The 25,691-nt window shown below is 43.6% G+C and overlaps 1 protein-coding gene across 4 annotated transcripts in view; it reads right to left on the bottom strand.

The window, feature by feature from the left end:
- The window catches only part of ZZEF1 (zinc finger ZZ-type and EF-hand domain containing 1), a 140,239-nt gene that overhangs the window by 63,009 nt on the left and 51,539 nt on the right, over positions 1-25,691 (bottom strand). For 3 of the 4 annotated variants that reach the window (XR_013405924.1, XM_015118265.3, XM_077969820.1), the window contains exons 12-28: positions 25,565-25,676; positions 24,320-24,535; positions 22,838-22,938; positions 21,908-22,077; positions 21,127-21,260; positions 17,597-17,667; positions 16,202-16,316; positions 12,745-12,904; positions 11,729-11,850; positions 11,498-11,620; positions 10,159-10,325; positions 9,993-10,074; positions 9,051-9,252; positions 7,514-7,662; positions 5,576-5,816; positions 1,633-1,712; positions 895-988 (exon numbers count right to left, since the gene is read on the bottom strand). Coding sequence is in view for 3 of the 4 variants with exons in the window: in XM_015118265.3 (XP_014973751.3) it covers positions 895-988; positions 1,633-1,712; positions 5,576-5,816; positions 7,514-7,662; positions 9,051-9,252; positions 9,993-10,074; positions 10,159-10,325; positions 11,498-11,620; positions 11,729-11,850; positions 12,745-12,904; positions 16,202-16,316; positions 17,597-17,667; positions 21,127-21,260; positions 21,908-22,077; positions 22,838-22,938; positions 24,320-24,535; positions 25,565-25,676 (2,339 nt within the window). In the remaining variant the exon portion in view is untranslated. The remainder of the gene's footprint in view (positions 1-894; positions 989-1,632; positions 1,713-5,575; positions 5,817-7,513; positions 7,663-9,050; positions 9,253-9,992; positions 10,075-10,158; positions 10,326-11,497; positions 11,621-11,728; positions 11,851-12,744; positions 12,905-16,201; positions 16,317-17,596; positions 17,668-21,126; positions 21,261-21,907; positions 22,078-22,837; positions 22,939-24,319; positions 24,536-25,564; positions 25,677-25,691) is intronic. The other variant, XM_028835900.2, reaches the window with a different exon arrangement.

A 25,691-nucleotide genomic window follows, 5' to 3' on the forward strand; every position in this document is an offset into this window, starting at 1 on the left:
AGGCCAGGTGCAGTGGCTCATGCCTATAATCCCAGCACTTTGGGAGGCTGAGGTGGGAAGATCACTTGAGGCCAGGAATTTGAGACCAGCTGGGGCAACAAAGCAAGACCCCATCTCTTAAAAAAAAAAAAAAAAAAAAAAAAGGCTGTGTCACCCAGGCCGGAGTGCAGTGGCACGATTTTGGCTCACTGCAAGCTCCGCCTCCCGGGTTCACACCATTCTTCTGCCTCAGCCTCCCGAGTAGCTGGGACTACAGGCATCCGCCACCTCGACTGGCTAAGTTTTTGTACTTTTAGTAGAGACGGGGTTTCACCACATTAGCCAGGATGGTCTCAATCTCCTGACCTTGTGATCTGCCCACCTCAGCCTCCCAAAGTGCTGGGATTACAGGTGTGAGCCATCGTGCCCGGCAAAAAAACACATTTTTTAATTGCTTAACAAGGGGGAATACAAAGAGGAAAAAAATTAGCCAGGTGTTGCGTCACCTGCTTGACGTCCCAGCCACCTGGTAGGCTAAGGTAGGAAGATTGCTTGAGTCTAGGAGTTGGAGGCTGTAGTGAGCTATATGACTGAACCACTGCACTCCAGCCTGGGAGACAGAACAAGACCCCATCTCAGAAAAGAAAAAAGATGTAGCTCAAAAAGCACCTGATGCCTCCTAAGAGAAGTGATTAGAAAGATGTTCCATTTGGAGCAGGTCAATGAAAAATTACTCCTCTTTGGGATTTTATCTATTTATGATACACCCTTGGATACTACATTTAGCACCTCTATTACTTTCCCTAGGTCAACACAGCCTTGATTGAGATAATCTGGAAGGTGAGTCATTGGTTTTCCAGGCTCTGAAACGAAAACAGAAGGCTCAGGGACAACGGCTGGTATGAGCACACTCACCCAGGCTCTCAGGGTTCGCCTCAGTAGCTTCCGAACGATGTTTTTCTTCTGCTTCATTCCCCAGGCTCATGAGGGACTTCTGCTTCATCTCTAACTAGGGGAGAATTTGAGCCACATCATTATGCTGTCCAGGCAGGGAAGCAAGGACAGCCACGGCAAACTACTTCAAAAGCACACAGCATGGAAACCACAGAGTACTTTACGGTTGTATCATGTAGGAGGGATTTGTAATACCCACAACCTTATTACTTAAAAATTTCTAGAACACTCGTGCTGCAAGGAGCTTTCTCTAAAGCCCATCTAGTACTGATAAAGAAGCTGCTGAGATCTAGAGAAATGAACAGTCTTACTAGGGTCATAAACCCAGTCCGCTGCAGTTTGAACCAAAATTTCATCCCTATTCTACTCTGAATGAGGGGACAGCTCTACGTGATGCTGAGACCTAAAACTGTCCATGGTTACCCAGTATCTGAAGTGATGCTATTCCTCCAGCTCTATGGAGTTCCAAGAAGGGATGTAAAGAGGGCTCAATTAAATCCTGTTTCCTCTATTTTTCAACTGCCCAGACTATAGTTTCAAGGGTTCTAAATTATTTTATATCTATTCATGTCACTAAACTTTAGCTTAACAAAAATCCTAAAGCTATATTCTTGAGAAGAGAACAATTCATCTTAATTCCATGATATCATGGTAGAAAACCTAAAATACACCAAAATCACATGCAAAGGAAAATCTTACCATCCATATTCGAATCCCATCTGCCAAGGAATAAACCTGGGCAAACTCATCACTCAGGGCTATTTTGCCTCCACTGTTGACTGGGGAAAGAAGCAGAGACGGAGATTACATTCGGGTAACACAATTCACTACTGCAACATTAAGCACCAAAGATCTGAATCTGCTGAAGTACATAAAAAGGCCTCCTGACAATCACACACCGGGGATGGTAAGAGCAATGTAGGGAAAAACAAATATTCAATTAAGCCACAAATACCTGTGTGGGTTCTTGTGTTATTTCAAACTAACTTTTTTCAAACTAATAATTTCTAAAATGGAAATAATTTTAAAAGTGAGTAAAATATTAAAAGATATAAAAAATACTAAAAGTAAAGATTTTTAAATATTAACAATGAGTAAAAAGTAATTATTGATAAGGAAGAAAGTTCATGGTATAGTAAGTAAAAAAGCAGGTTATGAAACAGTATAAACAAAATGATCTCATTTAAAGAGAGTATATGTATTTCAGACATGGAAGCCAAGTGCAGCAGCTCACACTTATAATCCCAGCATTTTAGAATCTATAATAATTCTAAGAATGGAATAGAATAGAATTCTAAGAATAAGAATAATAAAACTATTCTTATTTTTTAAATTTTTTTAAGAGATAGGGTCTTACTCTATCACCCAGGCTGGAGTGCATCATAGCTCACTGCAGCCTCAAACTCCAGGTCCAGTGCTTTGGGAGACCAAAGGTGGATCGCTCGAGGCCAGGAGTTCGATACCAGCCCAGGCAACATAGCAAGACTCTGTCTCTACAAAAAATAAAAAATTGTCCAGGCACGCTGGCATGCACCTGTAGTCCTAGCTACTAGGGAGGCTGAGGTAGGAAAATCACTTTAGAACAGGAATTCAAGGTTACAGTGAGCTACAACTGTGCCCCTGCACTCCAGCCTAGGCAAGAAAGCAAGACCCTATCTCTAAAAACAAGCAAAAAAATAAAACATGTATCGATACATATATATACAGATATACATACATATGAATATACCTACATAAAAGTCCAGGTAAACAGAAAAATGTTCATAAAGGTTCTAAGTGGTGAGACTGTAGTTAATAATTATTTTAAGCTTTTCTATACTTAAGTTTCTACATAAACAGGTTTTTTTTTAAAATAATTAGAAAAATAACATTTTTTTTTTTTTTGGATACAGAGTTTTGCTCATTTCCCAGACTAGTGCAATGGCATGATCTTGGCTCACTGCAACCTCTGCCTCCTGGGTTCAAGCAATTCAAGCAATTCTCCTGTCTCAGCCTCCCAAGTAGCTGGAATTACAGGCGCATGACACCACACCTGGCTAATTTTTGTATTTTTAGTAGAGACGGGGTTTCATCATATTGGCCAGGCTGGTCTCAGACTCCTGACCTCTGGTGATCCGCCTGCCTTGGCCTCCCAAAGTGCTGGGATTACAGGTGTGAGCCACTGCGCCCAGCCCAACAAAAAAAAATTTTAAAGAAAGATCTATGAGGCTTGCCCCTTGTCTTCAGCTAAAGCCCAAAAGATAATATACTAGAAGAGTGTGAAGCTCTCTTTTGCATCTATGTTACAATGCAGTAAGTATTTCCTGAAGCCCTGGAATATGCCAGGGCTATACCAGACACTGGGAATACTATGCTGAGAAAAACAGACAAAGTTCCTGCCCTCAAGCAGCTTATATTCAAGTTGAAAAACTCCTCCCCACCCTTTCTAACCCCAAAGAGTGACCAATTTTTAGACAAAGATGAGCAAATTTGCTAGACAAAGACCATGCTCAAAGTAGTTCAGTCTTAACTCAGAAATAGTCCTTAGACACACAGTATTTACATCAATATCCATATCATAAAGGCAGAGACAGAAAGAACTAAGACAAGCCTGGCCTCCTTCAAACCAACAACGGCAGGCGTTCTAGAAACAACCTGTGCACAGCAAGACAGTTCCAGTTCCCACAGTTGTAGAGTTCCCACAGTTGACTGTGTGTTTTCTCCTCTGCAAACAGGTATGTGATATCTGAACACAGCCTGAATTTTCCCACAGCAGGTAGCCTTCCATTTCTCAGCTTTCAACCCACAGGCTTTTATCCCTCTACTGAAAATTCCTTCAAGTAAAAAGATTATCCAGCTTTCTTATTATAATTTGATTACAAAAATACATATTGTCTTTCCCCCCGACAAAATCATACAGGTTACATCACCCCCTCGATTCCTCAGCAGAGAAAAACTCTTCCATATGAGATTTGTTTCCATAAATCACTCATGTCTCAATGTAGTTTTGTTTATTTGAGCAGCTTTGTAAAGGCGATACTAAGATTTGGGGATGTAATCAAGATGTTTTAACAATCAGAAAATAAATTCTGCAATGTGAGATCCAAAGGACTGAGCAATAAAGGTGGTAGGAATAAAAATATCAATAACAACAAAATGAGGCTGGGCGTGGTAGCTCATGTCTATAAACCCAGCACTTTGTGAGGTCGAGGTGGGTGGATCACCTGAACTCAGGAGTTCGAGGCCAGTCTGGCCAACAGGGCGAAACCCCATTTCTATTAAAAATACAGGCCGGGCGCGGTGGCTCAAGCCTGTAATCCCAGCACTTTGGGAGGCCGAGACGGGCGGATCACGAGGTCAGGAGATCGAGACCATCCTGGCTAACACGGTGAAACCCCGTCTCTACTACAAAATACAAAAAAACTAGCCGGGCGAGGTGGCGGGCGCCTGTAGTCCCAGCTACTCGGGAGGCTGAGGCAGGAGAATGGCGTGAACCCGGGAGGCGGAGCTTGCAGTGAGCTGAGATCCGGCCACTGCACTCCAGCCCGGGAAACAGAGCGAGACTCCGTCTCAAAAAAAAAAAAAAAAAAAAAAAAACAAAAATTAGCCAGGCGTGGTGATGGGGGACTGTAATCCCAGCTACTCAGGAGGCTGAGGCAGGAGAATTGTTTGAACCCAGGAGGTGGAGGCTGTGGTGAGTCAAGATCACGCCACTGCATTCCAGCCTGGGTGACAGAGTGAGACTCCGTCTCAAAAAATAAATAAAATAAAATAATAAAATAAAATAAAATAAAATACCAAATCAAATCAAATCAAACAAAAAACAAAACAAAACGAGCAACAGTCAATCACCCACTATAATATAAGGAAGCTCTGTTTTTGCTTTTTTCACCTGCACTGTGTAAAGAACACATACCCTGCCAGGTGCTTAGGGAAACCCATACCTCATCTCTAGGTAGGGTTTGAAATATTTTTCCCCTGAATAAGTATGAAGGTAGAGAGAGACTCTCCCTCCTTGTGGGTCCTGCTAGGCGGCAGGGTAGCAGGGTAAATACAGAGATGGCATCCTTAAGAGACACGAGGAAAAGAGATGGTGAGGACAAGGCTATCAGCAAAGGAAGCCCAGCAGGGTGATGCTACGAAGACGCTGCAAGCTAGCTAAAGGTAACAGTTAATACTTACAGCTTCCTCCTTGGTTATTACTACATTCAAGAACTTCAACATTTGTGATTTTAATCGGAATTTCTTAGAATGTTAGAGTGAATCAACCTTAAACCAATTTTACAGATAAAGAAACTGAGGTGCAGAAAGGTTGTCTGATTAACCTGAAGCTGCACAACTTTTGAGTTTTTTGCACTGGGACCAGGACCCAAGTGAAGGTTTCTTTCCATTATATTTCTCGGCAGTTTTCCATGAGAATTCTGGAGAAAGATAATTTACCTGCTAATTTTGCAACTCAAAGTTAGATGCCACACATTACAATCTGCTAACCGTAAATTGGCCATGAATCTTTTAATAGGCAAAGTAGGACTAACAAGATGACGTTTACAGTTATAGAAATGTGTTTATATGTTAAAATATTTTAAATGTTCACTTAAGATAGGCTTTCTTAAAACTTAGCAATTAGCCTTCAGATCAAAAACATTCCCTGTAATAAAGTTACCATATTTTTGCAGCTTCTCATATAAATCTGGAGTGCGATACACCAGAGCAGCAAAGGTGGCGTTCACAGCTTGATCAATAGTGGAACCAGCAACTATATCTGTCTTTGGGGCCTGTTTTCTACATGCCTGTATGAATCCTTTGAAAAGTTCTGAATATGGCCCACAGAAGTTCTGAGCAGGCTCTGACTGGGCAAAATCGAGAAGAAAATGGCGGCAGGGGTCGTCAGGAATGTTCTTAACCTGGAAACAAAAAATAAATCCATCCCATTTAACACATTCATTCAAAAAACAAAATTTGTTGAGCAAACTACTGGGCCAAAGCAGAAGTACAAAACACAGTGAACACTCTCTGGAAGCTTAAATCTATTTTAGGAAGACCAGACAGAGATATGAGTTAAAAAAAAAAAAAAAAGATAAACATAAATAAAACATTAAAAGCATTAGAACTAGCATTCCCGTAAAGCAAAAGCTTATCAAGTGCCAAATGCCTAGAAGGGATACCCAGTGCTGAGAATTCAAAGGAGAGAGATCCTGGCAGGTTACAGGAATTAAGAAAAGCCTCCTGGAGGATATGGGCTTTGGCCTGGACCCTGAAGGACTGGCAGACTTGGCCCTGAGGAACATAACCATTAGCAGAGGTTACGAGTCAGTGGGGAGACTGACCTGGCCTGAAGTCTCAGCTGGGGAGTGATGGGAACTAGAGTCAGATAGGTAAGGTGAAAGGAGACTGCAGAGAGCCTTGACTGTCACATTGAGGAGTTAGACTTCACCCTGTGGGCAATGGGGAGCCATTAATGGTGCTTGGCAGTGGAATGACAAGATAATGCAGTGATTATAAAAAAAAACTTGGCAGGTACCAATGTCATAAGGCAGGTGCGAATGAGGGCCCGGATAAAGATGCAGACAGAGGAAAGGACAGAGACGAACATCATGAGGAAGAATCCACAGGACCTGCAGGCTGAGTGGACAGGAATGGGGAGACAGGTGAGGACAGGGGATGCTAGGGAGCAGTGGCTTCAGGCCTGGGGAAACAGTGACCATCACAGAAGTGACCAGTCTCTGGTTTTACACTTCTGAGTTAACGGGAGTCAGGACATTTAAATGGAAATGCCTCACAGGAAGATGGAAACAGATACTTGGAGCAGGGAGAAAACCAGACCTGGAGACTGATATGAGGAATTAGTGCCGCAATGTGACAGGAGAAGAAAGTGGAGAGGATGAACTCTTGGTGGGCTGTGGGGAAGGGAAGAAAGCCTGAATAAAGCCTACCCTTCAGGGAAGGAGGAATATGAAAACTCAATGAAGGAGGCAGGTGGGCAGTCAGATGTAAGAGAAGACAGCGGACTAGCATGGATCCAAAGAAGAGAGGGTCTGAAGGAGCCAAATTTAACAGAGGCAAGGAGAACAGAAGCTGAGGAAGAGCCACTGGATCTGGCAATTAACTACTGAATAATGTGGGGCAGGGCAGGGCAGGGAGGGGAAGGAAGAGAAGTAGAATACAGAAATAGAGGGAAGGAGAGGGGAAAAATAGAGACAGGGCAAACCTTTTAGTTTTTAAAATATGATACACCTAAATCATGTGCTGTAATTCTACGGAGAACAAAAGATATAGCACAAATCATTCCTCTAAAGCTTGGCTCAGCAGGCACTAGAAGTACACTCAATTGTTTGCCTGATAACTCCACCAACAGAGATTTACTGAGCACCTGCTACATTTCACCCAAGACTCACATTCAGTATTTCTGAACACCTATTGTGCACTGGCCCCTGTGGGACACAGTGGCGTTAACAAATTAACAAGGTATAGTTTCTGGCCTCAAGGAGCTAACTGCTTAATACGGGTAGTAAGATAGAAACACACATGTTTATAACTTAAAGTAATAAATACTCGTAGGCAGTTTGCAGTCTAAAGAGAAAGAGAATAGAAGAGTAAATACCTCCTTACTATTCTGGTGTGGGTGAGTGGGCCAGCTTGCTTCTAATTCCAACTCCGGACAAATCTGATGCCTGAAGACAGGTTTCCACAGCGGGGAGCTTAGGACTAATGCCATTTTTGCCTGAGGTATAGCCATGTTACTTCCTAATTCTAGAAAGAGAAGAAGACACGTGAGAGTTCTATTTTTGCCTTAATGTATTGAGAATCTCTGAAATGAGAAAGAAAAGGTTAAAAAAAACCATGAATACTATTAAAAGAGAAAATTTACCCACATACCAGAATGTAATTGTGATACTCTGTAAACACACATCACAGATTAAGCTAAACCAGCAAGTCCTGCAATACCGCTGTTCTGTGGAACAACTTCAGCTACAAGGAACCTTTGCAATGACTAATCTGTTTATAGTAAGCTGAAAATAGGGTATGAACCATTTCTGGCATGTAATGTGAGGCCATTCAGGAACATTTAATTATGGAAAAAACATTCACAATTTGTAAACTTAATTATGTAGCAAATAATAAATATCCAGCATAGATGTGTTTACAATGAGCATAGGGAAAAGAATAGGTGGAAATAAAAATGTTAATAGTTATTTCTTTCTTTCTTGGAGAAATATGAAAAGAAGAAAATGAGTTACTTCTGAGTGTCAGGATTAAGGATGATTCTATTTTCCTTTGTTTTTTTTTCCATTATGTATTTTTCTATATTTTACTTCTAAAATTGGAAAAACTCAAGAAATGATAAAGAAATAAAATACAGTAGAAAGTTTTATTCTGTACTTCTTGTTCCCTGGAATAATTAAATAACTAACTAAATTGAACACACCTTTTTCCTTTTGTTTTAAGAGACAGTCTCTCTCTGTTATCCCGACTGGAGTGCAGCAATATGATCACAATTCACTGCAGCCTCCAACTCACAGGCTTAAGTGATCCTCCTGCCTCAGCCTCCCAAGTAGCTGAGACAAAAGGCATGTGCCACCACACCTGGCTACTTGTTACATTTTTTTGGTACAGATAGGGATCTCACTACACTACCCATGCTGGTTTTGAACTCCTGGGATCAAGAAATCCTCCCACTTGGCCTCCTAAAGTGCTGGGATTACCAGCATGAGCGACCTTGCTCAGCCCTGAATGAATCACTTTAAAACAAAATTCATATTCACGTATCTACATATATTTACATAAATATTCACATATTTAAAGGATATGCAATCAACTTATTCTATATTCCTGCCTTTTGGTTGGACTATACCTACACCTACTTACAAAAAAATGACAATGTTGCCAAACAAAAGCTGTTATCCTCCACAGACAGAGAACCCATGGCATCCTTTGTTCTATGTTCCAAAGTCTAAGGCAAAAAGCTTCATGACAATGGTGTCGAGTGGACACTTTATTCTTTTGGTTTAAAGGAAACTGAAAGGGAATATTATTAACCCCCTGCCATTAAGTGGAGATGACCTACAAGAGGGCAAGCACGCACCTTGCACTTCACCATGGTTGCAAGGAGAAGGGAAGGAACGGGGACGTGGACTTACGATGCACAGACTTGAGTGCCATGCACTGGGAAGCTAGGCGTCCCATCAGCCGGGAGACAAGGAGTTGTAAATCCAGCCCCCAAGACACAGCAACATCGGGCAGGCCGTAGGCAGTGACAGTGAATTTGTAGCCCCATTCGTTGTGACTGCTGTCAGAGTGAAAGAGGAACTGCAACCGAGGACCGGCCTTGAAGGTCACTTTCTAGAGACAAACAGAAATCGTGTGGTCAGACAGATGAGAGGAGTGCTTCAGAAGTAAGCATGTTCTTCATGACTAGAAACGTCTCCATTTAAAACTGATCTCTATTTCCACACGCCCAAAATGACTAATGGAGAAATGTACAAAGGGGTGACGGAAACAGAAAATTCATAGCCGCACCCCATGAAGAAGGAGAGTTGGCAGAACACTGCTGCTCAGCTTTTTACACCTGGGGTGACCGTCTGTCCACTACCTACTCAGCCAGTGGTCACATTTCCATGCCTCTGCTCCTGCCAAGACCACTGACCATGGAGAGAGGGTCAACAGTCTGAGGCAGCACTAAACCTCCAGCCCAAGAGCTCAAGCAGCTCTAACTGTGAGGCAGACTCTTGGCTTCTACCACAAGGTCTGGGCCATCCTCCTAGACCCACCAGCTCTTCCCGTTAAGTATGAAAGTTCTTCATTTACTCTAGGCAAGGCTGTCTGCTGCAACTACTCAACTCTGCCACTGCAGTGCCAAAGCAGCTATAAACGATAAACAGGCATGGCTGTGCCCCAAAACAATGTTTACAGAACAGGTGACAGATTGTAGTTGGTCAAACTCCGATACAAATCCTTCCTTTCACAAAAGTGTAACATAAATGCTTCCCTTCAAAGACCTTACCTCTACTGCCCCCAGAAGGCCGACAAAAGGAAAAGCGTTGGTGCAGCAGTAGGTACCTCTTTCTGGGACTCTCACTCACCTTGGGCCACTTATCAGTGCCAACTTTTGTGTCATAGCGTGTTTTCCGACCTCTAGCGTCGGTAAATTCCAGATAATCATACCTGTGAAGGCATAACCTCTATTAGCTTCCTTCTCTCATTGTTGACCTGTTATCGCTTGGGGGTAAAAGAACATAGAGGTCTTACCTTTTTTCAGTTTCACACCTGTCATCAAATTCCACCTCAAAATAGGTTGCCCCTGGGCTAACAAAGACAGATGCCTCATGGCAATTATTTTCATAGTTGTGGGCAGATTCCTTAGTCCACGTATGTAACACCACAGGCTGTTCCTGTTGCCAGGTCTCAACATCCAGCTATGATAACAAATGAGCCGGGGGGAGAAAAGGTTCTATCACTCGACACCTATCCACACGCAGCAGACTGTTTCTCCATCAGTGCTCCAGGCAAAGGGGCTTTGGCAGCCCTGCACAAACCAGCACACAGGCTCGAAGACATACCTGACATTCCCATCTTCACAGACAGATCAACATACATCCATCACGCAGCAAAGTAGACATGCTTTTATGACACTACAAAAACTCTGTGACCAGCTTTTACCTTTTCACTACGACAGAACTACTTCTTACAAATCATTACCAGTGTGAATTCCCAGTGGAAAAAGTACTGAATGACTAAAGACCTCACATTCCTACTTGGGACACTGGCAAATCTGGATCCACTCTCCCTTCTTCTCCTACCCTCTTCCTTTTTTTTGTGGGGGGGGCCCGCGGGGAGGGGGTCTTTGCTTTCGCCACAAAGTTGTTATGAAGCTCACACAAGACAGTGATTAAACGTTATGTATGCAAAATTAAGGGAGAAATGTCTTCTAAAGACAAAACCTTCTAATTTGCCTTTCAACATACATTTTCTCGGCCGGGCGCAGTGGCTCACGCCTGTAATCCCAGCACTTTGGGAGACCGAGGCGGGCGGATCACGAGGTCAGGAGATTGAGACCATCCTGGCTAACATGGTGAAACCCCGTCTTTACTAAAAATACAAAAAAAATTAGCCGGGCGTGGTGGCGGGCGCCTGTAGTCCCAGCTACTTGGGAGCCTGAGGCAGGAGAACGGCGTGAACCCGGGAGGCGGAGCTTGCAGTGAGCTGAGATTGCGCCACTGCATTCCAGAATGAGCGACACAGCAAGACTCCGTCTCAAATAAATAAATAAATAAACAACAACATACATTTTCTCTTCTAGACTTCAATTTTTTCATTCACTTAAATGGTTTTCATGTAACTTCATAAACTATAAAATGATGAGATTCATCTCTACAGCTTTTCGTCTGTGTCTCCTTTCTAATGCTGACCAGGCCACATCAACTTGGACTGGTATTTACCCTTGTTGGCAAGACCGCTGATAAAATCAAGGGAGCCTTCTAGAAGCTGCTCAGCTGTGCCTATCTACAGTCCGCCGTCCACTTCACTAAGTGTGTCCCATCACTCCTGAGAGCAAACACAGGGCGGCTCAAGTGCCAACTCGAGTTACCTTCCTCAGTCCTCCTTCGGGGCCACTGCAGAGCTTCTTCAGGAGTTCTGTGAGGACACTGAACTCTCGCAAGAGCACGCAGTGTGGGATGTCTAAAGTGCAGAAGTCCAGCAGGAAGATAACCTAATGGAAGATGGATGAAGTGCTCAGCGTCCTCCTTAGGCTGGGCCTGGGGATGAAGATCCCCAACCCCTTTCCGGTTCACTACAAATAGCTGCCAGTTTGTCTTACCAGTTGACGAGCTGCCATTGAAAACACTGAATTACATAATCTTTCTACTATGGTTTTTCCACTGTATTGTGACAAAAGGGATTCCAAAATCACTCTCATGCTTGCCAGAAACTGTCCCACATCTGCCAAAACAAAGAACATAATTAATATTTTATGCAGTAGAAATATCACATGCTTAGTTATCACCACGGACAAGAATAAAGAGGACTACAGAAGCTGTGGAGGGGATTCCACAGCAAAGATCACAAGGCCATACAGTGTCATCCTAAAGCATTCCTCTGGGAGGAAGAAGCAGTGTGAATTTCAGTAAAAGACTACTTTTAAAGGGAGTTTTTTCTGGTCTTTTGATGAAGTGGAGGAGCACTCGCAGAAGTGAAATTACATGCCTGACTAACCCAGCTGTCAGCCTCGCCTTTTCCTTCTGTTTACAATGAGCCCGTGCATTAGGTGGACCAATCTAACAGGCCAAGCTCTAGGTGGCAGGGCCCAATATAAGTGTTCTCGTCACAGCTGCTGGGACCAAGTTTGATGGTACTAAATTTTCCATGTATAATTTGTCAGCACCTGTTGGGTTTCATATAACTTTCTGTGAGTTTACAGAACATGAATCTAATTATTCTCAGTAATCAGCAAAGGTCACAGCAATGCTCATACACCTTAGATTTTTAAAATTCCAAGACTTTCATTTTTAGATGACTGATTAAAACAGGGATAGACTCTCCCGAAGAATGAGACGTCACGTAAGAGTGCTATATGACTGCAAAACCAGCGTTTAGGCTGTGAAATGATCTAATTCTACAATAAAAATACTTAGGCATACCATGCTCAGAGAGGAAACTGGACAAAAAGACATGCTGCTGAATTTTATTTTAATTAGACCAAACCAGTCCAAGAATCTGAACTGTAATGAAGAAAACCATATGCACACGCAATGCATGAGTTACTAAAGAAGAGAACATACTCAGAGTCAAAACCCAAACGCCATCTGTTTTCATGGATTTCATATTGAAACTCACATTTTTCAATAAGGTCCACGGCAAGATCTTTGGCTCCAGAGTCCGTGCTCTTCAGCTGCAGGTAGCACCAGGATAGCAGGCTGCCTTGGACGGACCAGAACAGGGAGAAGAGCACAGAGCCAACCTCCCCGGGGGCCCCACTGAGCATTAACAGCTCGCACTACAAGGGAGGAGACAAACAGAAAGCGTTCATGACAAAGCCATTCACAGAGCGTAGCCAAGGGCATCCTCCAAAGCAGCAGCTGTCACCAGCAAAAACAAACCATAGCTATGAAAACAGTCACGACACAGCTTTCAACCCAGCAGTGACCAAGAAAGACGGTATTATGAAAACTCCCCTCTTTCCCTCCAGCTTTTCGGAACCTTTACAAAGGTTTTTTACTCCACATGACATCTCCTTCTGCCACCTCAGGAACCTTATCCCACTGGGTATCTCTTATTTCTCTTACATCTTAAAATCTCCTTTCTCTGGCTCCTTCCCTCAAGCCTTCAGTTAAACCGCTCCCACCTTAAAAACATAATCATTCATGCCCCTATGGCTCTCTAACCATCACCTTTGTTCTCAAAAGTTTCTTTGAAGGGTTATCTGACCTCCAGACACGGAAGACTGTACACTATATGATTCCATTACAGGTAAAACCCAGGCGATACAGATGCGCTGTGCAGGAGTAAGTAGAAAGAAGAACAAGGAAATGGTGAACACAAACTTCAGGATGATGGTTATGTCTGGCAAGGGAGGAAGCCAGTGAGCCATGAAAAGGTATGTGGATGGACAGAAATGGACTCAGAGATACTGGGAATGGCTAGTCCTTAAAAAAGACCCTTGCTGCACTGTTACAACTACCTGATTATATACTTGCTCCTCAAGACTGTGCTCTTCTTACATCACTGTATGCCCTGTTCCTAGCACAGGGCCTAGCACACAGCAGGCATTCAGTGGATATTTGTTGAATCTGACAGATTCATGAGAAAAATTTCAGACTAGGTACACTTCTGATCACCTTTAATTTTTTTTTCCTAATTGAACCCTAACTCTTTAGTATAACTATAAATGTCTTTTACTGAAAGATAATTCAGGGAAACACATTAATAGCTGCATCTCTAGTAAGGAAGTTCAATGATACCTGTAACTTCTTTTGTGCCACAGGTAAGTGAAAGAGAAGAAAAGGCACACATCTGATCTCCAAATGGTATACAATTATGCGAAATTCTCTCGGGCAAATGCTATCTCATTTCTCCATGTACATCTTAAAATGAATCTGGCCTATCTTCCCTAGTGGAAAGAGGACAAGGCTCTGAGTCAAACAGCCCTGGTTTCAGTCCTGACTCTAGCGCCTACCCACTCCTCACACGCGGGGCAGCCTCAATGCCTGTGAGAACCAGGGGAGAAGACTGAAGTTTTCTGCCCAACGGCACTGATGATGTAACTACAGAAGAAAGACTGCTGAGGGGGAGAACTTAGTTCAGGCTTCAGGGATCTGAGAAACAGGTAGAATGTGGACGAGCTCCAGAAGAAAGGGAAGGTATGGGAAATGTAGAAATAAGGACGGAGATTAGAATGAGCCATGGCTAACTGGGGCCGAGAACACATACTGATGAGCTGTAGACTGAAGCGAGTTTTTTAAGGAAGACTCAGAGATGGGCAGAAAAGTCTGGGAATAAGCCAGAAGGCAGAAGTAAGAGAAAATTAACGTGACAGCAAAAAGCAGAGCATAGTTTTTGATTAAAAACAAAGTTGAGGCTTATGAAGTCAATGTTACCCTAGATCTAAATTAATGCTAGATCTAAACAGTGGTCAGTGTAACAGCAACCTTGGCACATGATAACCTACAAGCAACCTACAAGCGCTCTGAGGTCCCCATCAGTGAATTGGGGGGGATACCTGCTGATGGCCCAGCACGCCATGCAGCTGGGAATGAATGAAATCATGGCTCTAACAGCAACTCAAAACAGTAAGGCACCCGCAAAAATGTGAGAGATTTAAAGACACTAAGTTCAGTCAAAAGATACAAGTTATCAGCCACAGAAAAGCCACCTTCAAGTCCACATCATTAGACACCTCAAGGATGTGGTTTGGGCTAGTGCGCCACAAACTCTCCTCCAACTCTCTGGTTCCCATGTTTAGCCCAAAGAGGTAGTTCTTGGTCTCCTAGTACGGGGGTGCTATCACTTTAGAATCTCTCGGGGTGCTTAGAAAAATGCAGGTTCTTACGCCCTATCCCTAGAGATTTTTGAATCAGTAGTTTAGGGTGGGATCTAGAAATCTTTTTTTCTGTCAAATATCCCAAGTGACTGATCCCTCTGGAGCATAAACTACATTTTAAGAAAGAAAATCCCTTATATTTTTTAAAAAAAGGCACATTTAAAAAATCATTAACACAGAAAAAAGATAATATACTTTCAGATTTGATTAGTCCACGAAATTGCTAAGAAATCTGAATTTCTTTTTTTGAGACAGAGTTTCGCTCTTGTTGCCCAGGCTGGAGTGCAATGGTGTGATCTAGGCTCACCACAACCTCCATCTACCGGGTTCAAGCAGTTCTCCTGCCTAAGCCTCCCGAGTAGCTGGGATTACAGGCATGAGCCACGACGCCCAGCTAATTTTATATTTTTAGTAGAAAGGGAACTAATTTGTAATTAATTAAATTAGCCCAGCTAATTTTGTATTTTTGTATTTCTCCATGTTGGTCAGGCTGGTCTTGAACTCCCAACTTCAGGTGATCAGCCCGCCTTGCCCTCCCAAAGTGCTGGGGTTACAGGCGTGAGACACTGTGACTGGCCCTGAATTTCTTTAAAGTCCAAGTAGTCTTCCTGAAAATTCACACCACTAACACATAACTATGTGCTGGGCTCACTGACAACCACTACAAAGGGATTTGATACAAACCCATTCCTCTTTTTCCACAGTAAGCATTATCGAGCACTTCTGTGTTTTTATTGTTTGCTGACTACCAAGAACCGTAACACGCCTCACTCATTTGCAAGGGCTGGCTGGGAAACCTTTGTGATCATTTGTAAGGGTCAAGTAACAAAGTACATTCATGCCAGGCACAGTGGCTCACACCTGTAATCTCAGCACTTTGGGAGGCCAAAGTGGGAGGATTTCTTGATCCCAAGAGTCCAAGACCAGCCTGGGCAACATAGAGAGACCTCGTCTCTACAAATAATTTAAAAATTAGCTAGGCATGGTGGCGTGTGCCTGTGGTCCCAGCTACTTGGGAGACTGAGGTGGGAGGATCGCTTGGCCTGGGAAGTGGAAGCTGCAGTGAGCTGTGATTGTGCCATGGCACCCCAGCCTGGGTGACAGAGCAAGACCCTATCTCAAAACAACACCAACAGAAAAAACCACAACAATGTACATTCATACTACAAAGAGGCAAAGGGGGACACGAGAGACTGCCACATCACACGCCCCCACAAGCATGAGAAAGAAAATAACGAGACAGCCATCGGATACCTCTCGAGCAGCAACAGACAGGAGAGTGTCCATGACCGCCAGGACTTCACTGATGTTCATCTTGGCCAGGTCGTTCTTCTCAGGTAAAAGCAGGAGGCCGCCTGGATCCTTGTCACTGAAAGCATACAAATTAGTCCTGACACCTGGCTTCAGGAGAAAGATTTTTATGCTGTCTTAAAAGTTTCCAAAACAGAGCGCAGAAAGGTTTCAGTGTCAGTTCCATGGGACGGGAGGAGTTTGGGTCGGGAATACAGGCCGCGGACCCAGCTGGGGCTGTGCCGCTGTCCGTCCACATGTGCTTCCATTAGCACAGACTCACAAACCCTCCAGTCCTGGAAGAGATCCTGAGGCAGAAGGCTGATGAATAAATCACCTTGGCCACCAATATGAAACACAGCTCATCTCACGAGTGCTAGCTTGAAAGTCCTGGCTAAATGTTCCTTGTGTCTTCATATATTTTCACAGGACAGCCCCAGGCCCTTTCAGCATCCTTGCCACTTGATTCCGAGCACATTTAAACAGACAGTCCTCTAAGTCTGGCATCCATACCAGGTATAGTCTGACTTGCAGGCAGTCGCTCAGGATACTAGTTCCCTTCCTCCTTCAAGAGTCGATACCTCGGCCGGGCGCAGTGGCTCACGCCTATAATCCCAGCACTTTGGGAGGCCGAGACGGGCGGATCACGAGGTCAGGAGATCGAGACCATCCTGGCTAACACGGTGAAACCCCGTCTCTACTAAAAAATACAAAAAACTAGCCGGGCGAGGTGGCGGGCGCCTGTAGTCCCAGCTACTGGGGAGGCTGAGGCAGGAGAATGGCGTGAACCCAGGAGGCGGAGCTTGCAGTGAGCTGAGATCCGGCCACTGCACTCCAGCCTGGGTGACAGAGCGAGACTCTGTCTCAAAAAAAAAAAAAAAAAAAAAAAAGAGTCGATACCTCTAGTAATGAAGCCTACAGGTAGTAAAGCCTACCTCTAGTCACGAAGCTTCATACCGGTAACTGCAACAGGCAAAAATCTCGAAGCCCTCCCCTCCCAGCACGCTTCCTTCTGCAAACTATCACTCTGGGCGTCTGTAGCTGGTTTTAACGTAGACCCGAATACAGGACCCTACATTCCTTTGGCTTCAGTTTTTGTTGTTAAACATCACTCAGAAACTGAAGTGTTCAAAAAGACCCTCAATGGGCTCAATTTGAAACTGTCTTAAAACGGATGGGAACTGGATTGGGCGTCAACAAGATTATTAGTTTACTACTATTTGGGTCGCCCACAGAAACTCGGCTTTCTAACTGGGTGGAAGGAAGTACTACTCCGAAGGTACATAAAAGGGCGAGCTCAAGAAAACAACTTTGCAAAGATTTGAGTTATCTGACAATTAAAAAGAACGACCAACTTACCTAAAATACGTGCACAGTGAACGGAAAGTGAGCTGCAGGGACTGCTTGTGCTCCTGCTCGGTGACATTCTTCTAGAAAACCAGAAAGTGTACATTCAGAAAATCTAGTCCATGATATTCCAGAGACCTAGAGCAGCAATGAAACATCACCACCCCACTGTTCCCAAGTATGAGGAATGCCAGGCCAGCCAACTGCCTCACGGCACCCCACTAAAACCTGCTCAAGTGCTAAGATGGAGAGAACCAACCATCTAAACACAAGGTGGTAGGTGCACTTGGTTCACTGCCAAAGTCAACAGGAGGTTCAAGATTCCTGCTTAGGGAAACGACCTCAAAAAGAAATACACTTTTTTTTTTTTTTGGAGACAGAATTTCGCTCTTGTTGCCCGGGCTGGAGTGCAGTGGCATGATCTCAGCTCACTGCAACTTCTGCCTTCCGGCTTCAAGCAATTCTCCTGCCTCAGCCTCCCAAGCATCTAGGATTACAGGAGCCCACTACCACGCCTGGCTAATTTTTGTATTTTCAGTAGAGATGGGGTTTCGCTATGTGGGCCAGGCTGGTCTCGAACTCCTGACCTCAGGTGATCCACCCACCTCTGCCTCCCAAAGTGCTGGGATTACAGGCATGAGCCACCACGCCTGGCTGATAGATACTTTTTGCCATTGGACATGCCATCCCAAGAGCAATCACATCTCTTAAGGGTATGGTATCAGAAGATATTGAGGAAGTGCCTGATGGAAAGAGAACTGCTTAGCACTATATAAAAGGCTGGCAGTGCTATTTAACTTCTCAGCATAAGAAGACACTAATGTCATTCAAAAAGTCGTATGTCCTGTTTCTATTTTCTGCGTAGGACACGTGCTAGGAAATTACTCATTTGCTCAGCTACCTGGTAAATTCTCGCACCAAACAAGTAGGATAGAGACCCACCCACAGTCCAGTGGGTCAGGTCAGCTGATGCTGTCAAAGGTTATGCAACTCACAATGTGAGAAGTGATTCCTCAAGCTGGTATGTAAATTTTATATACAGCTGGAATTACACAAACAAATACACTCCTTCTCTGAAACCTTCCTCAATCACTTAGCCTCAACATGATTCTCCTCTTGCATATGGAATCAGTTTTTCCTTGTGGCAGGTGTCCCCAGTTAGACTGCAGCCCTTTGCCATCAGCGACCACATTTTATGCTTCTTTTGTTCGTTCCCTTATTTCTTTGCTTTTTTTTTTTTTTTTTTTGAGACGGAATCTCACTCTGTTGCCCAGGCTGAAGTGCAGTGGTGTGATCTCAGCTCACCACAACCTCCACCTCCTGGGTTCAAGCAATTCTCCTGCTTCAACCTCCCTAGCCGCTAGGACTACAGGCGTGTGCCACCATGCCCGGCTTCCGTCCCTTATTTCTATAGGCCTTTGTGCATCCCACAGACCACTTTTCTTATGTTTGCTCACTGGTTGCCGCATTAGAAATGCCTTTTTAAAATGCTATATCTAGTTTCCTTTGTAAAATTCTTTTAAATAATTATATCAGTTGTTTGACTACACAGACAAAAAGTAATCTATAATCATATCAAAACAAATAAATATTTTATTCTTTCTATTAACACTTCTTTCCCTTGTCCTATAGCACTAGCTAGGCCCTCAAAGAGAAGCAATGAGAGTGAGCATCCTTGTCTTATTCCGCATTTTGAAAGGAATGCTTCTAGTGATCCACCATCAAATACACTGCTTATTGTAGGTTTTGGATACATGCCCTCTACCAGATTAAAGGAGTCTCCTTCTATTTTGAGTTTGCTAATGAAACCATATTGTTTCACTGTTTTAATCATCAGAATTTAATCTTACTAAAAAATGTTTGGGCCGGGCACGGTGGCTCATGCCTGTAATCCCAGCACTTTGGGAGGCCGAGGCAGGTGGATCACAAGGTCAGGAGTTCAAGACCAGTCTGGCCAAGATGGTGAAACCCCGTCTCTACTAAAAATACAAAAAATTAGCTGGGCGCGGTGGCAGGTGCCTGTAATCCCAGCTACTTGGGAGGCTGAGGCAGGAGAATTGCTTGAACTTGGAGGGCGGAGCCTGCAGTGAGCTGAGATCATGCCACTGCACTCCAGCCTGGGCGACAGAGTAAGACTCCATCTCAAAAAAAAAAAAAAAAAAAAAATTTTTCTGCATTTAGTGATATGTTTTTTTTTTCCCCTCTCTGATTTCATTTATAGATTTTCTACTGCTGAACCATCACTGTATTTCCAGCATAAATCCAACTTGGCCATAATTTTGTTTATATGTTGTTGGACTGGTAAAATTATATTTCATTGGGGTTCCTGTAATTTTGCTTTCTCATACGCATTTCTCTATTTTACTCCCTTGGTATACTTACATTTCCCTACGTTTTACCATCATTGTAACACAGGAACCTCTGAAGTTCCCCTACCTAGGTGTTTTTGATATGGCCTAGAGAGAAAAATGTTTGTTTTGTTTTACATTTTTTTCATGCATCATATTTATTTTCATATACAAATACTTTCTACAGAATTAAAACCCTGGATCTTTGTATAGGATATTCCATTTGGTAATACAGAGCTTATAGATACTAAAGGCATTTTTCACTTTGAGTACTAATGTCTGAGGAACACGAGGAAGTGGTCTAGGAGAGTGACAAGAACCATTTGAGGAATAATACTTGGTGATACCGGCCAGGCGAGTGGCTCACGCCTGTAATCCCAGCACTTTGGGAGGCTGAGGTGGGTGGATCGCTTGAGCCTTGGGCTTCAAGACCAGCCTGGGCAATATGGTAAAACCCATCTCTACAAAAAATACTAAAATTAGCCAGGCGTTGTGGCATGCACCGGTAGTCCCAACTACTTGGGAGGCTAAGGTGGGAGGACTGCTTGAGTCCGAGAGGTAGAGAACACAGTAAGCTGCGATTGCACCACCGCACTCCAGCCTGACCAACAGAACAAGAACCTATCTAAAAAACAAACACACAAAAAAACTTGGTGGTACTAGTTTTACAGATACATACTGAAGTATTTATGAATAAAATGTCAGGAAGTTACTTTGAAATAATAATGGCCAGTGGGGAAAGGAGGAAAGCGGGGGTGAGATAAAACAAGATAAAACTGTAGATAAAACAAGATTAGCGAGAGTTTATGACTGTTGAAGCTAGGTGACAGGTACATTTGGGGGACAGGGGTATTCACTATGCTATTTAGTTGGCTTTGGTATTTGTTTTGAATTTGCCTATAATACAAAGTTAAAATGTTGAAAAGAAAGGATGGTTGTAGGCAAGTCACAAAGATGAAGGAGACTACACTGTCACTTTGAGAGACACCAGACCATGAAACACAGATTGGGAATATGTGTCATCCCACTCTGAGTGCCATGTCCTTAGATATCTGTCCCACACAAAGCTCTGCACACAATATTAACAAACATCTGGGACGTTGCAACAGACAATATATTCAGAGATAACAAAGCCTAGCAAATTTCATCCTCACAGACTTCAGAAATTGAATCCAGACTTTTAGTAATAATTACCATCATGGTGAAGAGATGGTTCCGCCGGGTCTGTCGATTAGGAAAGAAGATGGCAGCCCCATTGAGAAGGGTATTCCTGACTTCTTGTTTTAGTATCTCCATGGGCACAGAGTCTCCATCCACCCTGTCTACCACTGATAAAATGAACAATGGCATCAGCTTTCATATATTCCATCTATTCGCTTATACATCTGCTATAACTAGCCTATAAATTCACTACTCTCCATTTTGTACTGAATACCAGAGTGAAGAAGTATTTCTGTACAGGCCACGTGGTACAAAAAATTGCTTTTTATTTGCTTACATTTAACTAAAACAAAGACCATATGTATCAGTTTCTATGTCATTACTTCCCTGTCCTTTTAAGACACAACTTGGCAAAGCCTTAAGTGTAACTTCAGATGGCCACGTGTTTCACTCCCCCTCAATCTATCAGTCTCATCTCAGTGACTTAGTTGAAGTTAAGGCTCAATAGTACGACAGGAATGACTCTCAACATAACACAGCTATAGATCTGAAACCAGGAGGAAGAGAAGTCAGTTGAGGAAGGAATAAATCCTGAACTCAAACTAGTAACTCAGCATCAGAGGAAACACTCGTTTCCCACAGCAGCAATCCCTTTCTGGGGGATTCCCACAGCAACAATCCCTCTGTGGGGGATTCCCACAGTAGCAATCACTTTCTGGCTCGCATCATCATAGGACACCCCTCTTCTCTATCGCAAGAGGCCCTCCAGGCTACCCACACAGGGTTGCATTAAAGAAAAAACCCAAATCCCTACCATCACACAAGTGTGTGTAGAGCTCCTTGGCAGCCTCCACTCCTTTAGGGCTCTGGATTGGAGGTTTCTCCTCCTCAGAAGCAGCCAGTACATCTCCCTGCAGTACAGAGAAGCAGCTCTGGAGGAGCTGCAGGAGCAGGGTTTGGGCAGAGATGCATTCTTCCCTCGGGCTACAGAAAGACAAAAAACATCAGAGAGCAAAAGGGCAAGTTGCATTTACTCTCCAAAGCCATATAGCTGTACAAAGGACTTTCCTCCGGGCGCCAGGCTCGGTGAAAATAATGCCAACTGAGAGGAAGAAGGGTGGACCAGAAAGAACACTACTAGACATCTGGAAACAGATCCCATCTGACTCTGCCCACTGTGGGGAAGGAAGTTCATTTCTTTTTTTTTTGAGACTGAGTCTTGCTCTGTCTCCCAGGCTGAGATTGTGCAGTGGCGATCTCAGCTCACCGTAACTCAGCCTCCCAGGTTCAAGTGATTCTTCTGCCTCAGCCTCCCAAGTAGCTGGGACTACAGGTGCCCACCACCACGCCCAGCTAATTTTTGTATTTTTAGTAGAGATGGGGTTTCAGCATATTGGCCAGGCTGGTGTTGAACTCCTGACCTTGTGATCCACCCACCTCAGCCTCCCAAAGTGCTAGGATTATAGGCGTGAGCTACCGAGCCCGGCCAGGAAGTTCATTTCTGATCCTACTTTTTCATCTGTAAAATGAGGACAGTACTGTAATACTCGACCTGCTTACTATTGCCTAAATATTTTATAGAAATCTGAGGTGTTATTTTCAATAATAACCATATCTTTTAAATCGAACCATAAGCACTGGCAGGAAGTAAAAAAAATTAGGAAAAAAAAACATCCACTTAGAATAGTAAAACTCAGTGTTTTCAGTTTACGTGATTATCACCTTATAACAAATTCTGACCTACTTTTGCTTTAATTTACTGTAAAAATTCCAGAAGATCTGCAAATCAAGACCCGTGAAGTCCAGAAAAGATTTGTATTTTAAGCCACTTTCCTTCTGCTGCACCTAAAAATAAAGATCAGAATAAATAAAATTGAAAAATGCATTTAGAGAAATACTGTAATGCCTCATTTACTTCTCGTTGTAAAGGGATGAGGTGGCTGTACATGAGTGAGACTTTCATATTGCTGATGCTTACTCTTTACTATGAAAAGGTTTGCCAACAACTATTTTTGGTTTGAAACTTTCTAAAATATATGTGTGCGTTATATGTACGTATGTAAGTGTATATATATACACAACCACCCCCCCGCAGACACACACGTCACATGTATCCATGAACACTCCTGACTTCCTAACCCAGCACATAAGCCAGTATTTCCTGGATGATTACTGTCCAGGACTGTACGACAATATACTGATGCCCTCCACACGTGTGGGCTGAAAGCTATCAACCCTTCGGTAAGCATGTCTGTTATTTCCAGGCATCTCCTTCTCATTTGCTCTTTTCTACTGACATAGGAGGTCTGAATAACAAAGACCAAACAAACCTTATATGAACTGAGTCACCAGCCTCTGAATGTGCCCTGAAGCAGAATGGGGCTCAAGAGCGGACACTGCTGTACACTACACATGCGAGGGCCCCCTCCACTGAACTCCCGAGGCTATGGTGATGGCTTTAAGAATCTTCCTTTGAGTGAGTTGTCACTGTGTTATATTACTGACTGTAAGAGTCAGTATCTGGCCGGGCGCGGTGGCTCACGCCTGTAATCCCAGCACTTTGGGAGGCCGAGGCGGGTGGATCACAAGGTCAGGAGATCGAGACCACGGTGAAACCCCGTCTCTACTAAAAAAATACAAAAAATTAGCCGGGCGCGGTGGCGGGCGCCTGTAGTCCCAGCTACTCAGGAGGCTGAGGCAGGAGAATGGCGTAAACCCAGGAGGCGGAGCTTGCACTCCAGCCTGGGCGACAGAGCGAGACTCCGTCTCAAAAAAAAAAAAAAAAAAAAAAAAGAGTCAGTATCAAAAAAAGTCAGAAATCGAAAAATCATTTTTGATTCGAAATCCTGCCATTATTTTCGTATTTTCAGTAAATAATGAGAATTCACCTAGACTTCAGTTGTAATTCTTCTAGGACTTAAAGAAGATGCAAATCCCATGAACTTGTTCTGTTTGTTTCCCCATGGCAGCCACTGCCAGGGCTCTTGAAGATGTGTCTGTAGGTCTACTCCGGGAGAAGCCACACTGATGGCCACAGGCCACTTCACTGACTCATGCCATGAGTGCCAACAGCTCACTTTCCTCAGCTTTTAATGTCCCTGCAGCAGTACAATGTCTGTCCTATTGGCTTCCGCAGGGCCAGGTTTTATCAGTTGGTGTTCATTTCTCTGAATACTGTCATTCACTTTTCCTAAAGGAATGCAGTCTAACACTGAGGAAGCCCTACCAGGTCATGGGCGAGCTGCTGGGTAAACTGAAGGGTCCTGAGGAGCAGCGTGGCCCCACACACACTCTCCTCTGTGTCCTTTCTGCAGTGCGCACAGGTAACACTCTGTTCTGCTTCTGCTCTTGCAGGCCGGAGGTACCCACTGATGCTCAAGCCTTGCACTCCCAAGCGCTCTGCTGACTCCTGACGGGTGCAGAGGAACTTCACCATCAGATACTGGACGGGAAAAGAGAGATTTCAAAAGAAGAACTCAGAATTCCTGAATACTGATGAAGAGGGGAAAAGGCCTTTACGGGAAGGTCTTCCTATGATTTTTCTAATTTATTAGGAAACACTACGCTCAGCACTAAGGACACAAAATCTTAAGTCCAGCATTTACAGTATGCAGAAAAAAAAGACAATACAAATGTTGAATAAAGTCACGTTTGGGTAGATTACAGTAAGGAAAATTGCATCATTACTCCCTCTTAGAGGCAAAAATAGGAAGAGAGGATGAATAAAAGTAGTTTTGCTCTGTGGCAGTCATTTTGAAACAGAAATCAGATATATGACGATGACAATCAATGCCCTCCACCTCAAAGCCCCCAATGATGCATGCAACCCCTCTGCTAGAAACCCAGGAAAACAGTCCTGTCCACTCAAATCTACGGCCATTTTCCAAACCCAACTTTCATGCAAACTACCTGCTTCTTACAGTGAGAGCTCGTTGTTAAGGGCCTTTCAGAACACACTACTCAACTGCATAAATATTTACCAAGCACCTACTATTACGTGCCCTTAAGAGAGTTCCTAATTCTCTTATTCAAGCCTGAGATTTACATCCAAGGTTTAGAAAAAAATTAAGTAGCCAAATAATGACTGGTCTTTTCTACAGCAACACCTCTCTCTTAAGTTGATGTCTGTGTTCTCACTATTCTCTCAGCCCAAGATGCCCTCCTCCACACGTTGTAGCCTGGCTAAAGATGACAACTTAATCAGTCGCCAACATTTGGCATCACACCACCTTTCCTGAGAAGCTTTCGAGTTAAATATTTTTCCCCTGGGTGCCAACAGCCCTCTGTTTCTCCCTTTATCATAGCTGGCAGCGCACTGTCTTACACATCTGTCTCTCCAATAGAGTATGAACTCCCTGAAGGTAGATTTGCCTCTGGGGTTCCAGCATTGGCACAGGGCTGATACACAATCACCACTCAAAAAACACAGAATAAAAGCAGGGGAGTGGGCAAACAACTCACTAATGCTTACTTTGGCAACTCTGCACTGTTGCAGCTTGACATCTGCTTCATCCCATTCTTCTTCCAGTTCAAACCAGCCAATAGGATCATCCTCTCCAAGGTCATCAGAAGAGCAACCAATCCTGTAAAGACAAGAG

The sequence above is a fragment of the Macaca mulatta genome, chromosome 16, assembly GCF_049350105.2.
Source record: "Macaca mulatta isolate MMU2019108-1 chromosome 16, T2T-MMU8v2.0, whole genome shotgun sequence".
Lineage (NCBI taxonomy): Eukaryota > Metazoa > Chordata > Mammalia > Primates > Cercopithecidae > Macaca > Macaca mulatta.